General features: G+C 40.5%; 1 protein-coding gene across 1 annotated transcript; it reads right to left on the bottom strand.

Annotated features, from left to right (window-relative positions):
- Window positions 1-13,506: 13,506 nt before the first annotated feature.
- Defb1 (defensin beta 1) lies at window positions 13,507-27,628 on the bottom strand. Its single transcript, XM_048456279.3, has 2 exons — window positions 27,469-27,628; window positions 13,507-13,746 (listed from the first exon to the last, which is right to left on the bottom strand). The coding sequence occupies exons 1-2, from the start codon at window positions 27,527-27,529 to the stop codon at window positions 13,598-13,600; spliced, it is 210 nt and encodes a 69-aa protein (XP_048312236.1). The 5' UTR covers window positions 27,530-27,628; the 3' UTR covers window positions 13,507-13,597.
- Window positions 27,629-27,996: the final 368 nt, after the last annotated feature.

Genomic DNA, 27,996 nt, shown 5'->3' with positions numbered 1-27,996 from the left:
AAGCTCTGTCTAATGTTTGAGTGTGGGTCTTCATCTGTTTCCATCAGTTGCTGGATGAAGCCTCCCTGATGACAATTGGCCTAGGCACCAATCTGTTGTGTAGCAGAAAATTGTTAGGCATCGTTACTTTGGCATTCCCCCTCCCTCCAGTCATATTTTGTTCTCTCCTAGGTCTCTGGGACATTCAACCTGTGAATCCTCATGCTCCAGGCAGTGCCAGAGTGGACTTCTTCTCCTGGCATGGGTTTTAGGGTAGACTGGTCATTGGTGGGCCACACTCTCAAACTCTAGGCCACCCTCACCCCAGCACATCTAATAGGCAGGCCAGGCTGTAGATCAAAGTTTATGTGACTGAGTTGATTTCCTGCTTGTTGCACTTGAAATCTGGCCTGGATCCAAGAGAAAATCATTTCAGGGTACTTATGCACTACTGCTAGTTTTAGCTGGTGAGGCGGGATAAGACTGGGTTTCATATGGGCTTTTGTCATCAAAAAGTCTTTCTCTAGTGACACTCCTAACAAGGCCATGGCCCGTAATCCTTTCCAAGCAGCTCCAGTAACTGGGGACCAAACTTCAAACCCATAGCCAACAGGGGCTCTCCCCATTCAAGTCACCACATCCAACTGTTTCAACTTTGAATCTCATTGACAAGTTTGCCCAGCCTTGTGTTTCAATTCCACAGATTTTCTGGTTTAGGCTTTCCTCAAATTGTACTGCTTATCTTCGCTGAGATGAGACAGGTAGCCAGAAGTGAGAATTTCAATATCAAGCCCTTGCTTTTAGCCTTGAACTTTCAGCAAAGTTTTTATGTTCCTTTTGAACCCTGTGTGAGCCTTTTATTTCTTGAATAGGAGGCCAAAAACCTAGAAACACTGGACCTCGATCCCAACACCACCACATTCTCCCATTTCAAACTCACTGGCATTTCCCCTAAATTTTACATCTTGGGAAGAGTACATATGCTTCATGATGTCTTTATTACACGGAAATCAGAGCAGGTGCCGACTCTCACCCTGAACTGGGCATGTTCATGATCGTTCCTGGAAACGCACAGCAATATCTGAATCCACCTTTGCATTTTACAGGCTGGATAATGCATCCACGGGAGTTCTGTTTTGTGCAAATGCCATGGAATAAAGCACATTGACGCTGTTTTGAGTATATAATGTGCCCTGTAATAAAAGGGATAGAAGTAGTGAAGAAATAAATACAGCTTTATCAAAGCAAAGATACTATAATTTATTGTGCTTAACAAGGGTGAACAAAACAGTCCACAGGACCCACATTATCTTTTCTGTCGACTCAGGTGTAACCAGGGCTGCTCTCTATTTTCTCATTGGCAGACTGTTATAAAAAAACTTAGATGGGGGAGCTCATTTGATAACGTGTGATGTTCACATTTCAGTGTTGTGCTCAGCTATTGACGGAATGGACACCGACCAACTGCCACCTCCAGTCCCGGGGAACGTCAGTACAGATGGGGTAGATCCAAAGCAAACCCCAGAAGACAGAGAGTAGAGCATATGGAAGGCTGACCCTTGCCAGGACACGACTGGTACACACATGCACTCACAGAACCTGGGGTTATCTGTACAATGCTTCAGTAAGATCAAGAGAGTTAACAATTCTAGCAAATAAGAGGGAGAGTCTCCAGACATTTCACACCTAAATGAGGAGTTAATGGCAGTTAGTGAAAGCTAAAAGAGGGAATGCCACACTTCCCTGGGGAGGCAGGTAGATTTCTGTAGGCTTTTTGTGCCTTAGTATATGATCTTATACAAATGAGATCATGGACAGCTCTCAGTGGACTTAATGTGTTGTTTTAAAAAAGCAACACCGTGAAATTGGCAGGGACATGGGAGACACGTTGGGGGTACTGGGGCTGTTGGAGGGGGTCAGTAGGGGACAGTTATGACCAAGACACATGGTATGAACCAGGACACCATGAAAAACTGTCTGGGAAAATGTCCTTTTTCACCCTGCAGGCTTGTCCATCAGGAACATGGTGCTCAGGCTTGGAGGAGCTTCTACACTCTGACTAGATGAGGAGATGCCTGCAATGATGACTGGTAAAATCCGGACAGGAGAATGTGGTTGGGCATCCCACAGTTGTGAACCGTCTCCTGTGGTTCCCAGATTAACTGCTCACTTGGTGAGTTACATGTCCTGACTATTATGGTCCACTGGACTTGCTTCAAGGTGCCCCAAAAGCCATTGGCTATTAACCACATTGATGGTTATTGTCTCTCTCTATGGACAAGACAGTTTTCTCTCAGAGTGAGGAGTCACATTGAGTCTTAGCAAATTCCTTTCCACCCAGTATATTTCCTCAGTGTCCAGGACAAGGATGGGTACTGGAAGATGTCAGTATCTTCCTGCAACTAGCCCTGTTTGCCAGTGGATGCCTTAAAGACTCTGAAAGGCACTGACTCAGGTCACTGAGCAATGGGATGTATTCTTGATGTTCCCCCAAATTTCCTTAGCCCCCTTTCCCTAGCCCTGGGGCAGTTGCTCTAACAGTTTCAAGACTTACCCTGGACCATCAGGGGGGAGAACAAGCAGAGCATCAGTATCAGAAAGTAGACAATCTTCATGGCCACTGCAGACTAAGCCCAGAGTGCAGAGAAGAGAAGAGAAGAGAAGGGTCCCTTTGAATGAGTAGATGGAAGCTTCTAGACAGCTGTTATTTATAGGGGTTAGGGGATTGCACAATCCCATCTGTAAACTGAAGGAAGATGTTGCAATTGAGTATAGTTCCAATAACCAATTTATATTGTTTGCTTTTAGTTGCCGCTGAGTACTGTGTGTTCAGGTGAATGCTTTTTTTCTTTTTTGTTGTGTTTTGTTTTAATTGAGACAGGGATTCTCTGTGTAACATCTCTGGCTGTCCTGGAACTCGCTTTGTATACCAGGCTGGCCTTGAACTCACTGAGATCTTTCTGACTCTGTCTCCCCAGTGCTGGGGTTAAATATGTGTGTCCCCATGCCTGGCGTGAATGTTATTTTCTTTCTGGTTGTTGGACATATGTACATCTTTTGAGGTCTGTTTTGTTTCCTTGTTTGGAGTCTCTGAAGGTATCCTGGTAAGACAGTCTATCCCTTCTGTTGCAATGGTCATAGGGCTCATGAGAGAAAGCCCAGAAGCCAAAAATGTGACTTCCTTTCTTTAGGCTAGTGATGGTCTGCCTTATAGTACTGATCCAGAATTCATCTATTTCTACTATAAAGGTGACAAAATTGAAGTAACAGACATTTCTCTAGTAAAGGCTATTTTCTCATCCCTTTGTGTAGAACTTTTCTGTTCAGGATCAAATGGAGTTGCTCTCCATTTAATTTGATGTTGGTTGCTGGCTTGCTGTACAGTGCTTTTATTGTATTTAGACATGTTCCTTGTATCCCTGATCTCTTCAAGTCCTTTATCACGAAGGGCTGTTGGATTTTGTCAAATGGTTTTTCCATGTCTAATGAGATGATCATACGGTTTTTTCTTTCAGTTTATCTATATGGTTTATTTTTAAAAGCCTAAGGGTCCTGCAGCACCCATGCCACTACAAGACGGTATGAGAGCAGGGAACTAAGCTGGAGACTTAAAAAACACATAGACAGAGACAGAGAGAGAGAGAGAGAGAGAGAGAGACATGGACACGGGTCATCCTTGCTACAAGAATGCCAATGCCAAGTTTATTGTGTTCGGAGAAAGCTTATATAGGGATCCTAGCCACGCATGGCTCTCAGGAGCTTTCAGCTGCAGGCCCACAAGCCTGCCATCAGGGTCTCATACTCAGAGCAGCTGCAGGCACAGGGGTTTTGCTCAGTTCACTTCAGCAGGCAAAGGGTCTGAGACAGGCAAAGAAAGTCAGGGTGCCAGGGATCTACAGCTCCCAACAGTTTATTACATTGGTAGATTTTCCTATGTTAAAACATCCCTGTATCTCTGGGATGAAGCCAACTTGATTATGGTGAATGATTTTTTTGATGTGTTTTTGGATTCAGTTTGCCAGTATTTTATTGAATATTTTTGTATCAATGTTCATGACATAGATTGGTTTATAATTCTCTTTCTTAGTTACATCTTTGCATGGTTTGTTAACCAGGGCAATTGTCACCTCATAAAAAGAGTTTGGCAATGTCCCTTCTGTTTATATTGTGTGGAATAGTTTGAGGAGTATTGGCATTAGCTTTTCTTTGAAATTCTGATACAATTCTGCACTGAAACCGTCTGTCTGTTCCTGGGCTTTTAGTTATTAGGAGACTTTTGATGACTACTTTTTTCTTGATGTTTATAAGTCTATTTAAATTGTTTATCCAGTCTTGATTTAATTTTGATATATCATACCTATCCAGAAAATTGTCTATTTCCTTTAAATTTTTCAATTTTGTGGAGTACAGGGTTTTGAAGTATGACCTGACAATTCTCTGAATTTCCTCTGTGTCTGTTTGTATGTCCCCATTTTCATTTCTGATTTTTTTAGTTTATAAAGTTGAGAGAATTATTTGTAAATCTCTTGAGGGAAAATATACCACACAACTTCTTTGATCTATATTCCCTTCATTTAGATTTAATGCATTCAGATGGTGGCTTGATCAGAAATTTTATTTTTTATTTCTATATAGATTTTTTATTGTTTTTAATTGAGCCATACACTTTTCTCCCCTCCCCTCCCTTTCTCCCCTCTCTTCTACCCTCTTCTGTGATTATCACACTCCCAGCTTACTCAGGAGATGGTAAAATATATAAATGATTTTGTTAGTTTGCATATTCCCTTTCTGTCTTTTGGTTAGTCTGGATAATGGTTTATATATCTTACTGATTTTCTCAAAGAACCAACTATTTGTCTCATTGATTCTTTGTATTGCTTTCTTTGTTTCTATTTTATTGATTTCACTCCTCAATTTGATTATTTCCTGGCATCTATTCCTTCTAGGTTAGTTTGCTTGTTTTTTTTCTAGAGTTTTCAGATGTGCTGCTAAGTCTCTTGTGTGAGAGTTCTCCAGGTTCTTTATGTAGGGACTTAGTGCTATGAACTTTCCTCTTAGCACTGCTTTTAAAGTGTCCCAAAAGTTTGGATATGTTGTGGATTTATTTTTATTGATTTTTGGGAAGTCTTTATTTTTTTTTCTTTATTTATTCCTTGTCCCAGTGATGGTTCAATTCAAAGTTGTTCGGTTTCCATCAGTTTGTAGGCTTTTTGTGATTCATGTTGTTGCTGAATTCTAACTTAAGTCATGGTGATCCAATGAGATATAGGGGGTTATTCCAATTTTTTTGTATCTGTTGAGGTTTGCTTTGTGACCAAGTATGTGGTCAATTTCAGTGAAGGTTCCACGAGCTGCTGAGAAGAAGCTATATTCTTTTGTGTTTGGGTGAAATGTTCTTTGTTGTTTATTAAGTCCATTTAAGTCATGACATCTGTTAGTTTTCTTATTTCTCTGTAAAGTTTCTGTCTAGTAGACCTGTTCATTGATGATAGTGTGGTGTCAAAGTCTCTTATTATTAGTGTGGAGGGTTTGATATGCCATTTAAGTTTTAGTAATGTTTCTTTTACATATGTGGGTGCTCTTGTATTTGGGGCATAGATGTCCAGAATTGAGACTGCATCTTGATGGATTTTTTCCTGTAATAACTATGAAGTATCCTTCTCCATCTTTTTTGATTAATTTTAGTTTGAAGTCTATTTTGTTAGATATTAGGATAGTTATACCTGCTTGTTTCTTAGGTCCATATGATTGCAAAACGATTCCCAACCATTTACTCTAAGGAAATGTCTGCCTTTGAAGCTGAGGTATTTTATATGCAGCAGAAGGATGGATCTTGTTTTCCTATCCATTCTGTTAGTTTGTGTTATTTTTTTTGGTGGTGGTGAATTGAATACATTAATATTAAAAGATGTTACTGACCAGTAATTGTTAATTCCTGTAATTTTTTGGTAATGGTGGTGGTAGTTTGTATGCACTTCCCTTCTTTGGGTTTTGCTGTTGTGAGATTATTTATTCCCTTTGTTTTCATGGATGTAATTGAGTTCCTTAGGTTAGCGTTTTCCTTCTAATACCTTCTGTAGTGCTGTATTTCTGGATAGATACTGTTTAAGTTTGGGTTTTGTCATAAAATATATTGTTTTCTACATGTATGTTGATTGAAAGTTTTTCTGGATAAAGTAGTCTGTTTTGGCATCTCTAGTCCCTTAGAGTCTCTAAAACAGTTGTCCAGGACCTTCTGTCTTCCAGAGTCTCCATTGAGAATTTGATTGTGATTTTCATAGATCTGCCTTTATAGGTTACTTGACCTTTTTCCTTTGCAACTCTTAATATTCTTTCTTTATTCTGCATGTTTAGTGTTTTGATTATTGTTTGGTGAGGAAACTTTGGGGGGCCTGTCTATTTGATGTTCTGTATGTAAACTTCTTATACCTTTCAAAGCATCTCTTTATTTAGGCTGGAAAAGTTTTCTTCTACGATTTTGTTGAATATGTTTTTTGTGCCTTTGAACTGGGATTCTTCTCCTTCTTTTATACTTATTATTCTTAAGTTTGGTCTTTCATGGTGTCCTAGATTTCCTGGGTGTTTTGTGTTAGGAATTTATTGGATTTAACATTTTCTTTGACTGATGAACCTATTTCCTCTATCATATGTTCAACACCTTAGAATCTCTATTCCATTGCTTCTATTCTGTTGGTGATGCGTTCATTTGTAGTTCCTATTTGCTTTCTCAGATTTTCCATTTTCATAATTACCTCATTTTGTGTTTTCTTTATTGTTTCTATTTCAGTTTTCAAGTATTGAACCATTTCTTTCACCGGTTTGATTGTTTTTTTCTTTGCTTTCTTTAAGGGATTTATTGATTTCTTCCAATTTTTTGTTTATCTTCACCTTAGCTTCTTTAAGGGAATTTTTCATTTCCTATTTAAGAGCCACTATCTTTATCACATAAAATAATTGTAACCTTTTGTGTTTATATGTGTTTCAGCTGCACGGAAATCTTCAGGTTTTGCTGTTGTAGAACCACTAGGTTCCGGTTGTACCCTATTTCTCTCTCAGTTGTTGTATGTATTCTTACTCCAATGTTTACACATCTTTTCTTCCAACTGGTGTGACTTGTGCCTGTGTCTGCTCTTCCAACTGCTGTGGTTTGCACCTGTTCCTATGTAGTCTGGTGCTTTTCCAGTTGGTGTGGTTTAAGCCTATGCCTATGTAGTCTGCTGGGTTGTGGGAGAGGACTGGTTATGGGGAGGATGTTCAGGTACATACAGTGGGATTGGGCAGCTGAGTTGGTCTTGGCAGAACAGTATCCAGTGGGCGATGGGGGGGATTAACCACAGTCTGGAGGCAGGTCTCTTACCTGCTTGCAGCCTGGTAGGGGCTCATTCTTACAGATTTATGAGTTACATCATTAAGTCATATTTATTTTTGCTGTTTTTCATTTTTTTTAAATTGTAGGCATGTAGAGTTTTGGATTTTTTCTCTTAGCACATTTGTGTGTCCCAGAGGTTTTATTGTGTTACGTTTCCATCTTCATTTATTTCAGGAAATGTTTTATTCATTTTTTATTTTGTTTTTGATTTCTTCACTATTTAATAGTGAGTTGTTTATTAGCTTTGAGTCTGGGTAATTGATTAAAATTTGTTTGCTACCAATTTTAAGCTTTATAATAGTGTAGTCAGAGAGGCACCTAGAGGTATTTCAGTTTTTCTGATGTGTGAAGATCGGTGTGTGTATGTTCTTTATTCTACAGGAGCTTCCACTGGCGGTGGAGAAGCATATTTATCTTTGGTGTTTGAGTATAATAGTCTACAGGTGTGCATTAGGTACTTTCATGTAAGATATAATTTAATACTGATATCTCTGTTCATTTTTTCAGATGACCTATGTACAGGAGAAAGGGGATATTAAAGTCACCTAATATTGCATAGTTGAAAGTAATCTGTGTTTTTAAAGTCCAGTAATATGCTTTTTATGATATTGAACATGTGAGGGTTTAGTGAACATGCATAGAATTATAATGTCTTCTTGGTTATGTCTTTCCTTGGTTGGGAGGAAGTGTCCCTCTTACCTCTTCTGATTCATTATAGCTTGATATCCATTTTGTCAGATATTAGGATAGCAACATCTCTTTGTTTCTTGGTTCCATTTTCTTGGAATACTCCCTCCCCATTCCTTCACTTTAAACTGGTATCTATCTTTGAAGGTAAGACAGATTTTCTTTTACATAGGCAACAGAAAAAAAATGATTTTCTTTATAAAATGAACATGTGCCTTTTGATTGGAGGCTTAAGGGGAATTCACATTTAAAGTTAGTACTGAAAGGTGTGTGCTGATTGCTGTCATTTTGGTTTTGTTGTTTGCTGTTTGTGTTCATAGTCCTACTCAGTTTTTCAGGAGGTATAAACTTATTTGTTTTCTTTCTGTAGTTTATTGACTATGCTTATTCTTCTCTTAAGTCCAAAGTATTGCCTGTCATATTCTCGGCAGGAATGGTTTGGTGGACAGAGGAATGCTTTTAGATTGTTTATACTATGGAAAGTTTTTCTGTCACCTTCAACTATGGCAGATAATTTTGGTAGGAACAGTAGTCTCATTTGACATCTAAAATCCTTTAGGGCTTGAAGTACATTGTGCTCTTCTCACATTTAAAGTTTCCATCTAGAAATAAGGAGTTATTCTAATGGCTTTTGCTATACATGTGACTTCCGATTTTTCTTGTTTTTCTCCTGTAGCTTCAATATCCTCTCTTTGTTAGTATATTTCCTGTTTTCCGTACTTATGTTACGGAGGTTTTCTTGTCTTATCTTGTCTGTTTGTAGTTTTATTTGCTTCTGTATGTGCATGTATTTCCTGAATTTGGGGAAATTTGATTCTATCATCTTGTTGGAGATCTAGCCTGTGCTATTGACCTGGGATTCTTCTCCTTCATCCATGCTACAATTCAAAGGTTTGCTCTTTTCCCAGCATTCTACAGTGTTTGTATGTTTAATTCAAGGTTTAAACATTTTCCTACTCTTCATCTAAGTGGTCCTGTTGCTCCACTGTATCATGTGCTCTTACTCTATATTTATTTGATCCATTCTACTTGTACGGTTCCCCACCCTCATGGTTTGTAATTGGATTCTTGAAACTCTCAATTCCGTCTCAATTTTAGTTTGAGTTCCATTCAATATTATGCTACCTTTACTCAATTCAGCTTTTAAATCCTGAATTGTCCTCACCATTTCATTCTGTCACATGTTTGTGTTTTCTTGGTAATGACTCAGGCACTTAGTATCGTTCTCTTTCAGTTCATTGAGGAGATTGTTCACATCTTCTTTAAACTTGAATTCTCTGAGAAGGTTTGCTATCATTCTTTTCATTTCTGTGTCCTTGGGCTCATCTAGGTCATTGTCCTTAGAGCCCTTGCTATGGCCTTGTGCTCCTATAGACTGGTGTGGACTCGGGGGTGTGGAGGGTCTTGGTGTTCCATACTGTTCGTGTTTGTATGCTGTGACCTGGGCATGTGGACTTCTTTCCTTTGTTGTATATCTGATGTGAGAGTCTAGCCCGACTCTAGGCCAGTATAGAAGCAGGCCTCCCAAAGTTAGGCCTGATAGTGTAGGGATGGTGTTGATGGTTAAGTTCAGGGAATATCACTTGGCAAAGCCTGTCACGATTTGTATGACTGGAGCTAGGTCTGGGAGTTCATACAAGGTGAGGTTTGGCCTATTCCTCAGGAGACTCTCCAGCCAAGATCAGTGCACCAACTGTATGTCCAAACTAAACTTGGACTTGAGAATAGTTTGAGCAGTCTTGGTTCTGGGAGGACGGATCCAGGAAATCCTGTGCAGGAGCTGCGGTCTGGAGATAGGCCTGAGACAAGGAGAGTGTGGAGGTATTCTTGGTTGATGTATACATTTTTGATGTGTGATTTCCCTCTGTATGCTGCTGATTTGGCCTATGACAGGGGAGAATATAGCTAGGCAGAAAAACTAAACTGTATGCAGGGAGAAAGAAGGCAGAGTCAGGCAGACACCATTTAGCTGCTGAAGAAGAAAGACATCAGAAACTCACTGGCAAGCCACAGCCTTGTGGTGATACACAGATTAATAAAAATGTGTTATTTTAATGTATAAGAACTAGCTAGGAATACACCTGAGCCATTGACCAAATAGTGTGATAACTAATATCATTCTTGAGTGGCCGGAAAATGTAAGTGCCATCTCTGTTTGCACATTGTCATTTTTCTTTCTTTATTTTTATAAATAAATTTACTTATTTATTTTACATTCTGGCCACAGTTTCCTCTCCTCTTTCTCTTAAGCACTCTCCCCACCTCCCCATTTTTTCCCACCACCAATCCACTCCTTCATTCCTATTTATAAAAGGAAGGGGTCTCCCATGAGTATCAACAAAACATGGCATATGAGGTTGTAGTACTATTAAGCACCTCCCCTTGTATTAAAGCTTGACAAGGTCACCTAGTATGATGAGTAGGGTCCCAAAAGCCAGTAAAAGAGTCTGAGACAACCCCTGTTCCACTGTCAGGAGTTCCACGAGATGGCCAAGCTGCACAGCTATAACAGATATGCAGTACCAAAGTCAGTTCCATGCAAACTCCTGGCTGTCTGTTGAGCTTCTGTGAGCCCCTCTGATCCCAGGTTAGTTGATTCTCTGAGCTTTCTTGTGGTGTCCTTGACCCCTCTAGTTCCTACAGTCCTTTCTTCTCCTCTTCTGTAGGATTTCCTGAGCTCTGCCTAACATTTGGCTGTGGATCTGCATCTGATTCCATCAGTTGCTGGATGAAGTCTCTCTGGTGACTATTGGAATAGGCACCAATCTGTGTGCATAGCAGAACATTGTTGGGCATAATTACATTGACATTTTTCCTACTGTCACATGAAAGTAAGCATAATGTCAGACCTGCCCAGATATATCTAGATTGGCCTGTGAAGCACAGATTTTGCATTTAATATAACTTAGGAAGTTGAAAGGGCTTTAACTGCGTGAAACAAGTTGATAAGGTAAAAACAAACTGAAAACACGAATTTTTTAGCTGGTTTATTTGGAGGGCAGGATTTAAGAGGCTCAGGCCAATGAAAAATGAACGCCGATTTGCCTCTCTAATGAACCCAAGCTTCTCTACTCCTTCTTCATACTCATATTACGAGGATCCAGAGGACTGTGTATTTATCCCATTGATGAGAAATGGGTTGTGAAAGTTGCTAAAGTCACCTCAGGGAGCACAGCAATTTCCTTGGTTGTAGCTCAGAATCAACAGTGGGAACTGTGACCACTAAATCTGGAAACCGATATGTGATGAGGGTGACTGGTTCTAGCCTGTAAGAAACCAGAAGGCACACATAACTTCCAAAGGGGAGGTGCATGTGGCTAACGAAATGGAAAAGAGGATCAGTGTAGAACTCAGAATGACCTCACCCAGGGACCATCTGTGGAATTGCGTAGTAAGTATGGAGTCTTGGGAGTGATATAAAAAGGAAGATGTCACAATCTTTGCTTTAATTGTGTTTGAAAAACTGTGATAGTTGTCAGAGCAAAACTAACGTCCCTTCTGTCAACCCTACCAAAATTACAAATGAGACCAGGAGGTTACGGGAAAGCTCTCAGTCACAAACCTGCTTGTAATCATCACATTAGACCCTCATAATGACCAGCTGGAGCAGAAGCCACCACAGCCTGATTCAGAGGGAACTTTTGCAAGGACATCTGCCAGCAATCCTGTGTTCAAGGATGGATTGTGGCCACTCTTGTTACCATTCTTGCCACCAAGGTCTATTTCTCCAAAATATTTGATGTAATCATCATCACTTTTACTTGTGAACACTTCCCTCTGCTGTATCCTCTTCAGTATGCCCAAGGGTTGCTACACTTCATCTGTTCCCGTTAAAATGTTTACTATTTCTGTTGCAATGATCTGCTATGATATTGATTTTTTTATTTTATTGATTTTTATTGAGCTGTACATTTTTCTCTGCTCCCCTCCCTGCTTCTGCCTTCCTCCCTTCAACCCTCTCCCAAGTTTTCCATGCTCTCAATTTAGTCAGGAGATCTTGTATTTTTCTACTTTCTACTTCCCATGTAGATTATATCTATGAAGTCTCTCTTAGTGTCCGCGTTATTGTCTAAGTTCTCTGGGATTGTGATTTGTAGGCTGGTTTTCTTTGCTTTATGTTTAGAAACTGCTTATAAGTGAGTACATGTGATAATGGTCTTTTTGTGTCTGGATTACCTCACTCAAAATGATGTTTTCTAGCTCCATCCATTTTCCTGCAAAATTTAAGATATCGTTATTTTTCTGCTATGTAGTACTCCATTGTGTAAATGTACCACATTTTCCTTATCCATTCTTCGGTTGAGGGATATTTATTTCTAGTCAATATAAGTATTCTCAAAGACTTGTTCTTTGTCTTTTTAATTTCACTGACGTTTGTATAAGGAGATAGTTTCTAAGACAAGAACAGAAATATATGGTTTTATATTAATTAATAGGCCAATGTACGTATATATGCATATGTTCAAAACCATATATTTGCATACATGTGGTTTTGCATCAGTTAAGACACCAAAGTGTGTGTGTGTGTGTGTGTGTGTGTGTGTGTGTGTGTGTGTGTACAGGTTAAGGAATAGATTAAAGGCATGGATTTAACCCACTGCATCTGTGTTACTGAGTATGTTTGAATCCAGTCAATGTCCTCCCCAACGCTAGCATCTTCCTTACTCTGCTTTCCTCTATGGAAAAGATCATCTCATTGATGAATATTATTGTGAACTGAGAGATTAGTCCTTTTTACAATGGGTCATTCATTTAGGCCTGGGGACTAAAGCCACAAGTGCCTTTTATTTATCTTCTACCTGGCAAGAGTGGAAGATGGTTTCCGAGGTAGATTAAGAAAACAACAACATCATAAGTGCCATCAGGAGATGGAAGAGAGCTTTGGGGGAAAACAGAATGCCATGACTGCTTTTGTCCACTAGGGGCATCTGTAGGCACGGCAGCGAGAAGACCTGAACTACAGAAGGTCCAGTCCTAAGGCAGACTTGTGGAACAAAGCTGGGCTTGAGAGTTGTGCATGAATCTTTTTTAAAAAGTGCTTATCTGGAAATACAGACATTATTCCCGGAGGATGAGCTTCCATGGGACAATTTACAGTTATAAATGAGGTTCTGATACTCAGATACTTAATCCATCCACTGCCCTGAACCCTTCAGGAAGAGACATTGGTCCTGGATCTGCAGATGGAGCCTCACTTAACTGACTGCTGTGGCCATGGAAGATTCATCCTGTTTGGCCCCAGGAGGTCTGATAGCTGTGTCCACTGTTCATTTCGGTGTGACATCCCTGTGCCGGGTACATGTAGTTTGGTGATAAAAATCAAATAAAAGTGACATCCCTCAAATTGTGACCATCATTACTCAGGGCCAAGCAGCTGTTCTAGATTTTCCAACCTCTGTTTTAATCTTTAGACTTCAGTCTTACACTTTTAAAAACCTCTTCTAAACTGAGACATGAAATTCATTCTAATCTGATGGAAATCAGCTTGGAAAGCAGATCCTTTATTAAAATACTAATTGTATATCCCTCGCTTGGCTTTTATGCTCATTCTTCAAGTCACTGTCAACTCCTACAACAGTTGGGCTTATCTGGCTTACAGGTTCCCTGTAGCCTGGTATTAGAAGGGCAGCTGGAGCGGAGACAGAATCCTCCGTGTTGGAGGCATCGGTATTGATCTGTTCTGCGTCCAAGACTCGTGAGAATACCGGCACCTACAAGGGGAGAACAGGCATGTTTAGACTTTCAGTTTTTACCCCAAAAATGAGAGAATAATTGGGAAATGCAAGGCAGGCAACCTGGTAGCACATAAAAGAATTCTTAGAGGCAATTTCTGTGAAATTAACCTTGAGGCCCCTAAGGAAGACACACTTCACTATTCCAGTATGAAGAAGGGGCTCACAAACCCCACCCCCAACCAAGGAACTATTGGCAGTTGATAGCTTCTAGAGGAAGAAGATTCTTAAAAAAAAAGAAAAAAAAAAGAATATAGCTCCTGGTAGTCAACCATGCTCCAGTAGGTGGTACCAAACCCATAAGTAAATGTAACCATAAATTGAATTCAGTGCATCATTTAAAGAGGGGCGTGAGATGAGAAACTGGGAGAGGTGACCTCGGAGGAGTCAAGGGAATAATGGGAGAGTGAATACAAACAAAATACATTGTATTCATTCAAACAGTAAATAAAATATTATGTTTATAAATTTGTCTCACTTAACCTTGTAGGGGGATGTGGTCATGAAGCTGTTGATAATTTCTAGGTTCCAGGAGAGGGATAGTTAGTGTTCTTTAAGGGTGTGTCCCTCGTACATTAATTATACCCTAGTAGATGGTTACACACTCAACTATAGGCAACACTAATTTGACTCAGGGTTAAAAAGAAGTCAGGTGCGGAAGGAATGGGGTGTGCATATGGGAGGAATTTTGGGAGTGGGGTAAATATAATCAAAATACAATGCATGAGTCTGTCTGATGGGGAACCTCCTTCAGCCAATGGCCTTTGAGAGACTGGACCAGGTTGGGCGTGGCTTTGGATACCAAAAACCTGCAGGATGCTCACTAGGCCTCTTTCTGCTCATCACCCCTACATGTTGGACTTCACTCCTGTTTCCTCATTGTGATCTGTGAGTTTCTCTTTTAATAAAGAAAAACCTTAGTATACCCTGTTCGGAGCTAGTGCGAGATTATTTGATAAGCGTTCCCTCCATCTGACACGTTCCACTTCAACTGTCAAGGAATTAATTGATGCATTAAATGTATATGGATATTATGTAATGTTGCATATATTATATTATATAACAGTATCTACACAAACACACCTACACATACATAGCTTCTCTGCTGTATAAACATAGGAGGCCCAAATAGAGTCAAGGTCAACCAGACAAATGACTGTGAATTGGATATTTTTCTATACTCTTAGAGCTGTAGAGACACTTTCAGGGCCGTCACCAGCTAAAACAGTTCATGACCGGTTTGATAGCATGGTAGAAGATTCTTAAAAGCATCCTATGCACAGATGATGGATACAGATGGTGATAATCACGGAATTCTGGGAAGGGATAAATTTTATGAGATTTATGAATGGTAAAAATGAGAGTCAGGGAAGAATCAAAATTTCAACTCAATAACACAGCAAATTGCTACAATGAATAAGGGTGGGAAAAAAAGATCAAGTTCTCAAACAACCAGGAAAATAATGTTGGAATTAGCACAACCTTTCAACAATATTAGTAGACACAAATGTCCTTAATTTTATAATTAAAGGTCATGGTAGTTTATTGGACTAAGGATAAGAACCAACTGTTTGTTGTCTTTAAAATCAAATTGCACTGGAAAAGACACATACAAACTTAAAGGGAAAGGATGGGAAATTATTTGCTAAGTGAACATAAGCAAAATAATGCTCTAAAACCAAGCAGCAGTAGCTATATTCCTACCCAACCAAGTGGACTCTAAACACAAATTAGTCATGAGTGATGAAGCATGTTACTACATAGTAATAAAGGTAGCAACCAATCAAGAAGATGTAATGAAGGTGATGGGAGGCGTGTAAGAACAAATGGTCAGGATACTTTCTGAGAGACAGATTATTCAGTATATAACAGAGAGCTGCACCCATGAGATCATAGCAATATAGTTGCTTAAACAAGACCTTAATAGCAACATAGGTTGACATTACAATATGGATAGGGAAATCTCATAAGGCCCCATTCATAGATGAAGAGTTATAAGCAATTAATAGCTGCTGAGAGAGAGCGAGTCTTTTGCCAGGAATGAGCCCAAGATAGGTTATCCAGCCCTAAATACACATACACATAAGCAACACTAGCAGTTTGTGTTTACATATATATGTGCATGTATATTTACATATGTATGTAACACTAACAATCAAAGAAGTGGTAGTAAGCTTGAGAGGGAGTGGGGGAATGCAGGAAGAGTTGAAAGGGGAAAGATTGGGGTAGACATGATATAAAAAGAGTTCTCATGTATGAAAACCTCAAAAAATTGTAGAAGAACGATGTCATGATTGTAAATATATATTCATCATTTGGTGGATTCAGTTTCATGAAACAAACACTATTGGGCATAAAGAGAGAGGGAGATGTTAAGATTCACTGCTAATGTATGTTACCTGTACCCTAGTGTGAGTTGATAATATCCAAGACAAAAATGAACACAGAAACTTTAGAGTAATTGTAACATAGAGCCAGTGATTGTAAGGACTTCATGTACTATTGCAACCCAAGGCTCTAAAGTACGCAAAGTAAGTTTAAACAAACATTTGTTGAAATATTTTTTGTATTTTATCAGATTACAATAGAATAAAATTTACCAGATTACAATAAAATAAAAATAGAATTAACCACAAGAGAAAAGGAACAAACTCATGAATATACTGAAAAATATGAAAATTGCTCTTGAAAAATCAGTATGTTACTGAAGAAATTGGGGAAGGGATTAAAACTTCATAGAAGCAAATGAAACTTGCATAATTGCTGTAACCCATAGATATAGCAATGGGCACTGTAAGGACATTATAGCTATCAGCTCTTACAATAAAAAAGTAAGACCGCAAGTAAGCTAATGACACAAGTTAACATACTAAAAAGGTAATGCCAACAATCCAAATGTTAAATTAGTAACAAAGAAATAAAACAGTAAATAGAGTTGCAAGTAATGAAATTTAAACCAACAAACAGTGCAAAGTATCAATGAAACAGAATTGTTTCTTTGAAAAGATAATCATGATGGACAAATTCATAGTCACATTAGCCAAAAAATGAAGTAAAAGAAAGTAAAACAAAGGCAATAATATTGGAGATGAACGAGGGAATATTACATTAGAAACTTCTGAGATCCAGAAGAGCCACTGCAGAATACCTGGGAAATGATACTGACATAAACCATGTATTGTAGTAGGAATGGATATATTCTTAGACACATTTGACCTCTAAATACTGGATTGAGATGATGTAGATCTACAGTGAGCAACGAGACTGAAGGAATAATCAACAAAGAAAAACCCAATATGGGCGAAATTTACCAAAACTTTCTTCCAGGTATTTAGAGATCCTCACACTATTTCATAAAATAAGAAAAAGAACATTTCCAAATTAATTATCCAAAGTAGTTATTAGACCAATGCAAAATTAGAAAAAATTTAGCAATAAAAGAAAACTATATACCAATTTCCTTGATGAACATAAACAAAAATTCTGAATAAAATCCTTGCAAACTGAATTCAATAACACATTCAAAAGTCAATATGTGATGACCAAGTTTATTTCATTCCATGTGTGCAAGAGTGGCTCAGCATCTGTGCAGTGCAGTCCATAAATATAATGAAGAGAAAAGCTTTTCATGGTCATGACAATAGATGCAGAAAATGACTTTGAGAAAACTTAATATCCACTATGCTAAAACCCTGAAGAAAGCAGGAATAGAAGGATCCGGCTTCCACGTAACAAGGATTATATGTGGCAAACTCACACCAACATTATACTGGATGGGGAAAAGTTGAGAATATTTCCTTTAATATCAGGAAGGGGATGACTGTATGTATTCTCCCTTTTTTTTAATTTAATGTAATATTTCTACTAATTTCTTTTCTGTTGCTGTGATAAAATATCATGACCAAAATCAACTTAAAGGAGAAAGGGATTTATTCTGGTTTCTAGTTCTGGGATTGGAGATAAAGCCTATCACAGTGAGGAAAACCTGACAACAGTCAAGAAAAGCATGACGCCTGGAGCAGGGAGCCAGCTGATCACATTTCACAGGAAGTAGTGGGAGAGAACAGGAAATGGAGTGAGCTTAAAAACCCTCAGAAGTCAGTGACTTCTTCCCCCATCAAGGCTGTCCCTCCCAATGCTTCCAGAGTCCACCCCCACCAAAGCCATCTACTTGTGACGCCATGTTCAGATTTGTGAGCCTCTGGGGGATATTCAAACCACAACATTCTCCCTATGGCCTCCTTGAGCTCATGGTCATCTCATGATGAGAATGCATTTAATCCAACTTCAAAGGCCCTCATAGTCTTTACCAGTCCAGGCGCTCTTCCAATATCCAGAGTCTCTTCCGAGACCCAATGCCATCTCTTAACTATGACAGCTGTAGAAATGACAAAGCACACACTTTGAACACTGAATAGAGTACATATTGCTATTCAAAATGGAGGAATATGGGCATAGCAAGGAAATATTAGACCAAAGCCAAACTTAAAGCCATCATGGATGAACCAAATTCTGTAGGTCCACGTACAGCAACCGAAGCCTCAGCTTCAATGGGTTTAGATGGAACTGATCATACAGCTTTGCTGCCTACACATACACTTTTCCCTTTAGGCTGATTTCTTATTCCATTTCCTGTATGCAATTCTCCTTCAGATATTTCCTGACTTTGGTATCTCAAATATCATGGGATCTCAGCCACAACCCAGGCTTCACTATGACAGCCTCATGCAACGGCTTTTCGGGGATCCCTTGAAGGAACTCTAGACCTGCCGCACATTGCCTGATCTCCTTAGTTCTCTGAAAGTGCAGAGGAAAAAGCCATGGCCCCTTTCATCTTGCAAAGTTTTTGTCTTCAAAACAAGAAACACCTGAACAACACTTTCAAGTTCTGTTTCCAGCTGGAGATGGCTCCTAACCACTTGGACATCAGCTGCAGAAGCCTCGGAATGCAGCTCTCTCATAACGTGGAGGCCCACCCAAGTGTGGGCAAGCCCTCAGAACATGGCGGTCCACCTGAGTGTGGCCAAGCCCTCAGAACATGGCGGCCCATCTGAGTGTGGCCAAGCCCTCACAGAACCTTTCCTGTTGTTCTTGTGCAGATCATGTAGCTTTTCTGTAACAATTACGAACCCTTTTTCAGCACACGACCGAAGTCTTAGTTTTCCCAGTGTCCTTTGCTTCCCAAACTGCACATTTTTATTTCTCCCTACCATGTTTGTTGCCCCTTTTAATTGTAGACTTCATAGCTGTCATCACTAACAACCATGCTGCAGACTCAACCCTGCACTATGTTAAAATGTCCTCAACAACAACAACAACAACAGCAATAGCAACAACAACAAACCACAACAGTCCATTGCTTTTTAATTTAGCCTCACACAAATTCTCAGGCCATGGGCAGAACGCAGTCAGACATTTTGGTAAAAATTTTATGAATGACCTCTAGCTCAGGTACAATCTGTATCATTTTCTAGTCTGAAACCTCAAGATCCAGGCCTCCGGCATTCTGAACAGCTCAGTTATCTCTGTATACAGAATTCAGTGACTTCTCTAGTCTAAAGTTCAAAAGTTCTCCCACACTCTTCAGAAATATGACATGGTCTTGTTCTTTATGGTATCAACTCCACTTTTGTGGTATCAACTTCACTTAAGTTACTTATCTTTTGCTGTGATAGGATACCATGGCAAAAGCAAAAACAATTTAAGAAGAGAAGAGGGTTTGTTTTGTCTTACTGTTTCATAGGGATAGACTCCATCATGGTGAGGAAGGGCTGATGTCTTGGTTAATTTTCTATCACTGTGACAAGCCACAGAGACCAGGGTTGTGTAACTGATACTGAGGACACTGCATACTCACATGTATAAGATTTGATTCCTGCCTCTCAAAGAAGGTAGGATCAGAGGGAACCCTCATCCGATGATGGATGGAGATAGAGACGGAGACCCACATTGGGGAACTGGACTGAGCCCCCAAGGTCCAAATGAGGAGCAGAAGGAGGGAGAACATGAGAAAGGAAGTCAGGACCACGAGGGGTGCGTTCACTCACTGATACATGGGGACTGATCTAATGGGAGCTCACCAAGGTCAGCTGGACTGGGACTGAACGAGCATGTGATCAAACAGGATTCTCTGAATGTGGCTGACATGGGGGCTGACTGAGAAGCCATTGACAATGGCACTGGGTCTTGTTTTGTCTGCATGTACTGGCTTTTTGGGATCCTAGTCTGTTTGGAAGCTCACCTTCCTAGACCTGGAAGGAAGGGGGAGGAACTTGAACTTCCCACAGGGCAGGAAACTCTGACTGCTCTTAGGACTGGAGAGGGAGGAGGAGAGGGAGTGGGGGGAATGGGAGGGTATTGGGAGGAGGGGAGAAAGTGGAAATTTTTATAAATAAATAAATAAGTAAATAAATAAATAAACATATAGACCAAAAAAAAAAAAAAAGAAAGAAAGAAAGAAAGCACCAGAAAGGAGAGTGAGAGGAATAAACCAACTCAGAGTCAAGCATCATGGGTGAGCTCTGCTATATGGAACCTGGGAACATAAATGAGGGCATGAAGAAGAAAGGGGATTAGGAATATTATATAGGAAAGTGGGGTAGGAATGGAGTGATACATGGGTAAATTTGACCAAAGTCCATAATATTCATGCAAAAATGTCATATGAATCCTACTGTATTGTATATTTAATATGTGTTAGTTTGAAAAGACAGGCAGTAATTATATCATTAGTTCTAATCATCTCTTATATTAAGGGTACAAAGAGCTATGAACTTAGTATCGGTTTTTTTAAATTTTCTCAAAAAAAACTTAATTTCAGTTCATTTTACATCATTATAATCATTGAACCACATAGTAATTTGTTGCATTTCTGAAATTATACTTTCTATATGTGTTTTCAGGACAGAGATATTTCCAATCTCTGAAGAGTATTTTATCTGTGATTTCTCCTGATGACTGACAGAGTATTTACCTAATACTCAACGTGTGTCTTAGTTGTGTGATCCAACCCTGGGTTAGAAATCTTTCATCTTTATATGGTAAACATTTATGAACAGTGTGTATTCAGATTTGGCTGCTCAATTATAATTTATTCTAGGAACTTTAAACTACAAAATAACCCAACTTTATAGGAATATATTTTTGAGGTGTTGGACTCAAACCCAGGGAGTGTGGACCCAAACACTGTCATGTAAAACATTTATGAACAATGTGTATCTAGATCAGATTTGGCTGCACATTTATAGTTTATTCCAGGAACTATAAACTAGAAAACAACCCAACTTTATAGAAATATGTATTTTTGAAGTGCTGGAATCAAACTCAGGGATTTGGAGTCAGAGATTGTCATGTTAATGAGTAAAGCCAGACCTACAAAGGTTATGTATTGAATGTTGTCTCTTATATGTGGAAAGAGGGTGCCATGGTAGTAAGAGTGGTGCTGCTGAGGCTGTAGAAGGGGAGAAGGTGAGGCAGGATTGGGAGAGTCATGGGTTTTGAGTACAATCACAGAACATTGCATGCATTTACGAAAATGACACAACAGAACCAGTTACTTTGTATAGTTAGTGTGACGTCAGTTTTCTAGTTATACTCTGCCCTAGAACAAGTCTCCCGTGTGACCCATCATAGACCACCACACCTCTCAGATTGACATCAGGGGAACCCAGGTCATCAGATCTCCCCAGTTTTCATACCCCAAGGCTGTTCATTTTCCCTTCATGTTGACTAATAAATTTGAGTTGTTCTGTTCTAGCCATCCAAGGAATACACTGTTTACCTAACTTGCGGACAGGGAAACTGAGGCTCAGAGAGAGTGAATGAACTGACCATTGTTCCATCACAACCAAATCAAACTCAGTCAAATCACGAAAGTTATGTTTCTGCCAGATCTGCTCTCATGAAAATGAGTTTTCCTTCAAATGACCTTCATCTGGCTGTACAAAACTCAACTGTATCAACTAAAATATCTATGCAAAGCAAAGTGACTGGGGAGACACATTCTGGTTTGTAATCTGCTTAGTTATCAGTTTGAGGGAGAAAGTTCACATTTCTGCATTAAAGAGTCTCAGAATGTCCTCTATGCTATCCATCACATGGCCAAGGTCCAGATCTGGGGGGTCTCTGCTACAAATGGACCGTGATTAACTCTGGAGACAATGTTCTCAGGCTCATCTGAGCAGGTAGTGTGGTTCGTTTCCACTGCCAACTTAACTGTACTGAGACTCACAAAAGGCATTTGTGTCAATGAGTTTGGTTTTTCTAGCAATTTTTCAAGTTTATTATCATAAACCCACAAAAATGTAATTTTGTATAAATATGATGTACAATCTTGCCTTTTATGCCTGGCATCCTAAATCTCCACCCAATAATTATTCTGTAATTATTAATACATTCTTTGATAATTTTATATTTTCATATAATACATCTTAATGACATCCATCTCTCCACTCCCATTTGTCCTGGAACTTAGGTCAAGTTAATCATTCCTACATGGGATACCAATGTTTCATTTCCTGGGCATCAGGATCGAGCTACTTTCTGTTCTGCCCCATGGCTAAGATCGTGGCATTGCAGTCATCCTATCTCAGGGCGCTAGTATTACAGCAGCCCTTTTTTTTTATTGTCAAGTACTACAAGTTGGCAGATGGAAGAGCAAAAGCGATTCTCTACTAGGAGATGAAGAAAAAAATACATCCCGTGGACTGTGGTGGAGAATGAGGGGTGGGAATGGAAGGAAATACATCCTAAGAGCTGTGTTGGAGAACTGGGGGGAAGAAAATACTTTCAGGGGGTCATAGTGAAGAGTGGGGGAGGGAAGAAAAATGTTTAGAGGTAATGAGCAGGGCAGAGTTGGCTCTCCTGCAATCATTAGAAAGTAAATCCGTCCAAAACAGAAGCAACAAGGTCCTTTCATGCCACTGAGGCCAAACATGACCTAGCATAGGGCAGAGGCTTAAGAATTCAAGGAAGAATAACAAATCACACTAATGAAAAAGATATATTAAAAGATTGAGTGCCATCTTTGATCTTTACAGAAGAGGATGTGAAAATAAATTTTCTTAGGGAGACTTTTGGGAACTAAGATACAGGGAGAGTGGAAATCTGAAGATGAACATGCACAGATCAGGCTGCAGATGTGAGATTTTGGGTCCTCAGTTTCTCTGCTGCAAAAACCCCCTGAACTCCACGGGTGGGACTCTGAGATAGTGTGATAGTCTAATTATAGGCAAATGTGAAGTTCAAAAGCAATACAAAGGAATTTTGAAGGATTTCTGATGAGAAGATAAACATTTTTAGAGTAGACTACTTTCAGGCTGAAGCGGAATGGATTGCAAAAGGATAACGGTTCGGGAAAAGTTGAGACCCTGGTTCACACGTCTCTCATGTCTACAGGTGGACTTAGCATTGAAACACGCATGCGCAGGGAAGTCGGGGGGGCATGGAATAGAGAGTAGAAGGGAAACATGAAAGAGAAACTCAGATGCAGGGGAACCTTCTGGATCTTCCTAATTGTGACTGTGTATCCACACAGTGGGCCTGATCATAAGCAGAGACTGAATGTAAATCACAGACAACGAAAGAGCCTGTCAGAATCCTTGCTATCCTGCTATTGGGAGAAAGTCTTCCTCCAGGACAAGGCAAGGGAATTTGCTGCCAGCATGCCGGGGAGGGGCCGGGAAGAAGCAGGTTCCTCCAACTGGAGATGTTAAAAGAGAAGTCAATGTTGACTTGGAGGTGGGGTGTTTGTGTAGTCAGGAGAGGAGGAGGGAAATCAGCCATATTTGCCACTCCCAGAAAAAGCAACAAAAGCGGAAGCCAACTGAGACGGAAGTCAGTCTTCCTTCTGAATTCAAGGAGATCTCAATAGCACGGTGTAGTGGGAAACTAAGGCCGGCTTCAGTCCTCAGCGGCACTCTCTCCAACTTCATGGAGTTTGAATGCACTGCCTGTCCAGGTTCTTCTTGAGAGGGAATGTGTGACTTCTGATCTCTTCGGGAATCTTGGGAAGTGAGTGAAAGAATACAGGGTTGGGGATCTGAATGGATGTGTGTTTTTGTCATCAACATGACTGAGTCATCAAAAGATCTGTAGAGCAGGCCTGGCATGGTCCCTAGTGGAGGACAACCTGGGGCACTCAGATGACAGGCACAAAGCTGTCCCTATAGCTGTAAAGCAAAACCTATGGTGTTGTTTTGATGCTGCTTTGGAGTACGTCTGTTGAGTCCCACCTCCTGCTAATTAGCGGCCCTCACCAACTACATGGAATACTGGAAACCGTAGCGGGTGGATTTCTATTACCAAAAGCTTTTATGGGAAGTGGAAGAAGCAGAACGAATTAGGACTATCAGGTCAGGGTGAAAATTTCTGGATGAGACACTTGAGAGGAAAGGGTGGTAACTGGGGTTACACAGTGCTAACACCTGGAGTAATTTTCCTGATTTAATACAGCGAATGAGCCCAACCTAGCAGGGTTGTGTATAGACTTTTCAGGGAAGGAAGGGAGGAGCTTGTGGAGCTGTGAATGCTTGCAACAGTAGGCTGAATTGATTCTTTGACCTTTTGTTAATTGTCACAGGTGCACTAGGAGGACACATAACTTTGACGGTGGGAGTTCCTAGTGATTGTCCCACCTCCGTGGATTGGTCTGTAGTCAGTCTCTAGGCAAGTCAGCATCTCAAAAGCCATTTTTCATTTTGTCCTTGTCCCAACCCATCCCAGATGTGTCCTGCCTCATGAAACATCTTGATACAGCCTGACCATCCATGGATTTGCTCATATGATTTCTATCCCCTTTCTCTGTGCTTCCTCACATAACCCTGTATACCTCCAAGCTTTGAGAGTTGTTGTGAAGTCATACAAGAGCTGAGGTCTGGGACTGACTCCCTGACCTACTGTTGTTTATCCATAAAATGTAGATATTGATTCCTCTTGGGAATATTATGAGGACTTGGTGTAAATGTCTATTGATTTATTTCTCTCCATCTTTTTACGTATGCCATCTATCCACTTGCCTGTCATGTGCAATGGCCCCAGCACCCAGGCATCTCAGAGTTCTGCATCCAAGGGTTTGAAGGAAAGTGATAGGTTGTGATAGAGTCTGCAGAGACTTGGGATAGAGACCTCTGTGTAGAGTTAACAGTCCCTAATCAGTGGTATTCCACTGTGATAAGGAGACTATGTCTTCTGTGTTTGTAACAAGACAGGAGTCTAAATTTTATGTGGTGTATCACCATTGTTAACTTTGAGAAAGAAGTAATGTTTGTAAACACCATGCCCATCAAATGACATCTGTTTCTTCTCCTCTCTCAACCTCTTTAGAGAAGCCTTTCTTAATGTCCCAGAAAAGGTTGTCTCCTTACAAGGTCTCTTGACAGCTGAACCCAGCAGCATTTCTCGGGGCAGGTAGAGTTACTCCCTTGCATACCCGGCTTGTGCTGTGTTTTCTTCTCGAGTTGAAGCTTTCCAGACAGTTGGAAACCTCTCTGTCTCTGTCTCTTCCTTCTTCCCCTGGCAATATCCATACCTGTTTGTTTCTCACTAAGAATTTGCTCAGTGGCAGCCTCAGTTACCCTTGGTTTCCAAAGACCGAGACTGAGGTCTTTTTATGTTGACTTCATTCTGTTTTCACAGACTATTTGTACAGGGAGATGATGGGGAGCCCATTTCTTTATCTCTCAGGAAAACAAGCTGGTCAACTAGAAGGTCCTGTCTTGTGGGGTCCTGTGGACCAGAAATGAGTGGTGGGAATGGTGTCTGGGAGGGCTCAGATAGGACATGAAATCAGACCAGGACCATACAGCCTTTCAGAAACAGAACCCAGTACCCCCCACACTAAACTGAATACAGCAGGCAGTGTAGGTCTAGAGACAGTGTGGATGGGAGGAACAAAGCAACAGCATTGACAATGACAATTGTCATAAGACAGGGTACAGTATCTAGCTAGACCTAACTGGTTCATAGTATATGCATTCCCTCAAACAGCATTTGGCATGCTACAAACCTATAATTTTTATCTAGAGTCTACAGTACGACTGTATCCAAACAAAGCAAAACAAGAACTCTCAGAATTCACACCCCAAATTCTAAGCCAAACACATGCAAGACCCACCTGCAGCCTGGCTCTAGAGACTCTCGGGAGCCTGCATGTTAATGCAAAGACACCTGGCGAGTTTCATTCCCCATCCATAGCATAAAGGCCAGATCACCATATCAATCCCAGAGGAAAATACTTTTACTAAACAGCATCTTTTTTGTGGTCAAATAGAACCTTGCAGTAGAGCAGGTATTCCTCAATAGTCCCCCTTGGCCCTGGGGACCCTTGGAGTGATCTGAGCACCATCATATTGGCTTTGAGGGTGAGAGAGGCTCTGCTCTTTGTTATTTCCAGAGAAGTGGCTGGAAAATTCTTGTACCGGCAGATTATACAGCGAGGATATTTGTATCCTAAAAGAATGCAGAAGAGTGGCTCTACCTAGGAGTTTCTAAGCAAGACCTGGTAAGTATTCCTGGATCCATTCTTATAATGGAGGATCAGGAAGTATGACTGAGCCTGTCCACCCTAGTGAGGTGGTCATTTTTTTGTGGTTTGAATGAATTGCCTAGCGTCACAGTTAGCATACTAGACCATAATAAAAAAGTCTTCATTCTGAAAAACATGCTCTTAAATTTTCTTGAATTTGGGTCACAAGAAGGAAGTTTCTCCTCACTCAGTGAAAGCATTCCCACTCCACCCCCGATGCATGCCGAGACAGGTGTATCAAATAGCATGTCCTGTGCAGTCGGCATGTGCTGGCATTTTCTAGACCCTAAAAATGTGTAACTTATTAAATACATTTCTTTACCTCTCTACTGGGCCATGACCTCACTATGAAAAACAGTATGTTGAGAAGGCGTCGGGATCCAGATTTCACATGGGAAAACTGGGACATATCTCTTTTGAAACACACACCCCCAGAAGCTAGCATGGTAGCCCCAAGAAAAACAAAACAGGATTTTCCAGAGAATCTCACAACTAAGATTCCTTCCCCAGGACCCTCCTGATACAAATATGGACATAAAGATCAGAAATACATGACTTTGTCAATTGTTATACTGAGAGGTGACCTTGGGGAAAATATGTCCTTCATCGTTATTTCTGGGTCCTCCTGTCTCCAATGCCAGGGGCAGGTGGCCCGGATAGTGTGGGCATCCTCTAGACACATGTGAAGCCCTACAATTTGACTGGTAAAATTTCCTTGCCAGAACAATGTGGCTACCAAAGAATGTGAAAGGCCATCTCTTGACTCCTCACCTGGTGTTTCCAGGCATTTACAACTGGCTGAGCTGGCCTGGCAAAGGGGCAGTGGCACTTTGCCTGCAGCAGGATACTCAGGGATGCTCCGCCCAGGGACCCAGTTGAGGCTAGTGTGTCTCCCTGGATCAAAAGGCTGTGAAGGATCTTCCCACAGGCAAAACAGACTCCCACACAAGACCTATCCCAGATTCTAGGGACAAACATCATGACTTGGAGACCCCTCACTACTCACTCCTAACCCCTACCAGGTTCATTTTGCTGTAGCCCAGCAGTTAACCACAGGCCATTCAGGATGCTCTCCTGTTGCTAGACTTGCAAAACCAGGAGGTAGCCATGACTTGTTCCCCCTTAGCCCCTGTGTCTCCAGTCCCAGCCAGAGCCATCAGCAAGTTTCCAAAGCTTACCTGGCTCCATCTGGGAGAAGAGGAAAAATAACATCACCAAGAGAAAGTAATGAGCTTTCATGGCAGCGGCAGCCAGCGTTCAGAGGGCAGAGAGGACGAGAGACTCCCAGGTAGCTGAGCTGACAGATACTTCCGGAAGCCTGAATGAGCTTGTTTTTTATAGGAACACTGGTTGCATAACCTCATAAATGAGCTGCAGGGAGGCGTTGCAAACCACAGTGAAGGTCTAATGACATCTCATGTTATTCTCCCTGAGAAGAGTCCAAGTCCTGTGGGCACATTACCTCTCCCCAGCTCTAGTTAAATTTTATTTTTCAGCCTGGATAATAGAAACATGCATCTTTTGTCTCTAGCCAGCTAGTGTTTCCAATTGGGCACCTCTTCCTGAGAGTTTCCAACTCTGGCTCTCCAGACAGCATCTGAGCTAAGTCCAGGGAGGTGCAACTGTCCCCCTGGTATATTGCCTTAGATAGGCTCTAAGTAGTCAGTTATTGTACCATTTTAAAATATCTTATTTTGCATAGAATT

The sequence above is a fragment of the Myodes glareolus genome, chromosome 23 (assembly GCF_982192425.1).
Source record: "Myodes glareolus chromosome 23, mMyoGla1.1, whole genome shotgun sequence".
Lineage (NCBI taxonomy): Eukaryota > Metazoa > Chordata > Mammalia > Rodentia > Cricetidae > Myodes > Myodes glareolus.
Note: the sequence above shows the minus strand (reverse complement) of the source record. Positions and strands in the feature narration are given on the sequence as shown.

What these genes read in the sequence shown, in the direction of transcription:
- Defb1 (XM_048456279.3), bottom strand. Translation starts at nt 27,529, where the DNA reads ATGAAAGCTCATTACTTTCTCTTGGTGATGTTATTTTTCCTCTTCTCC. An exon ending in CTTCTCCCAGATGGAGCCAG is followed by an intron (nt 13,747 to 27,468) that starts GTAAGCTTTGGA and finishes CTCCCCTTGTAG; the next exon opens with GTGCCGGTATTCTCACGAGT.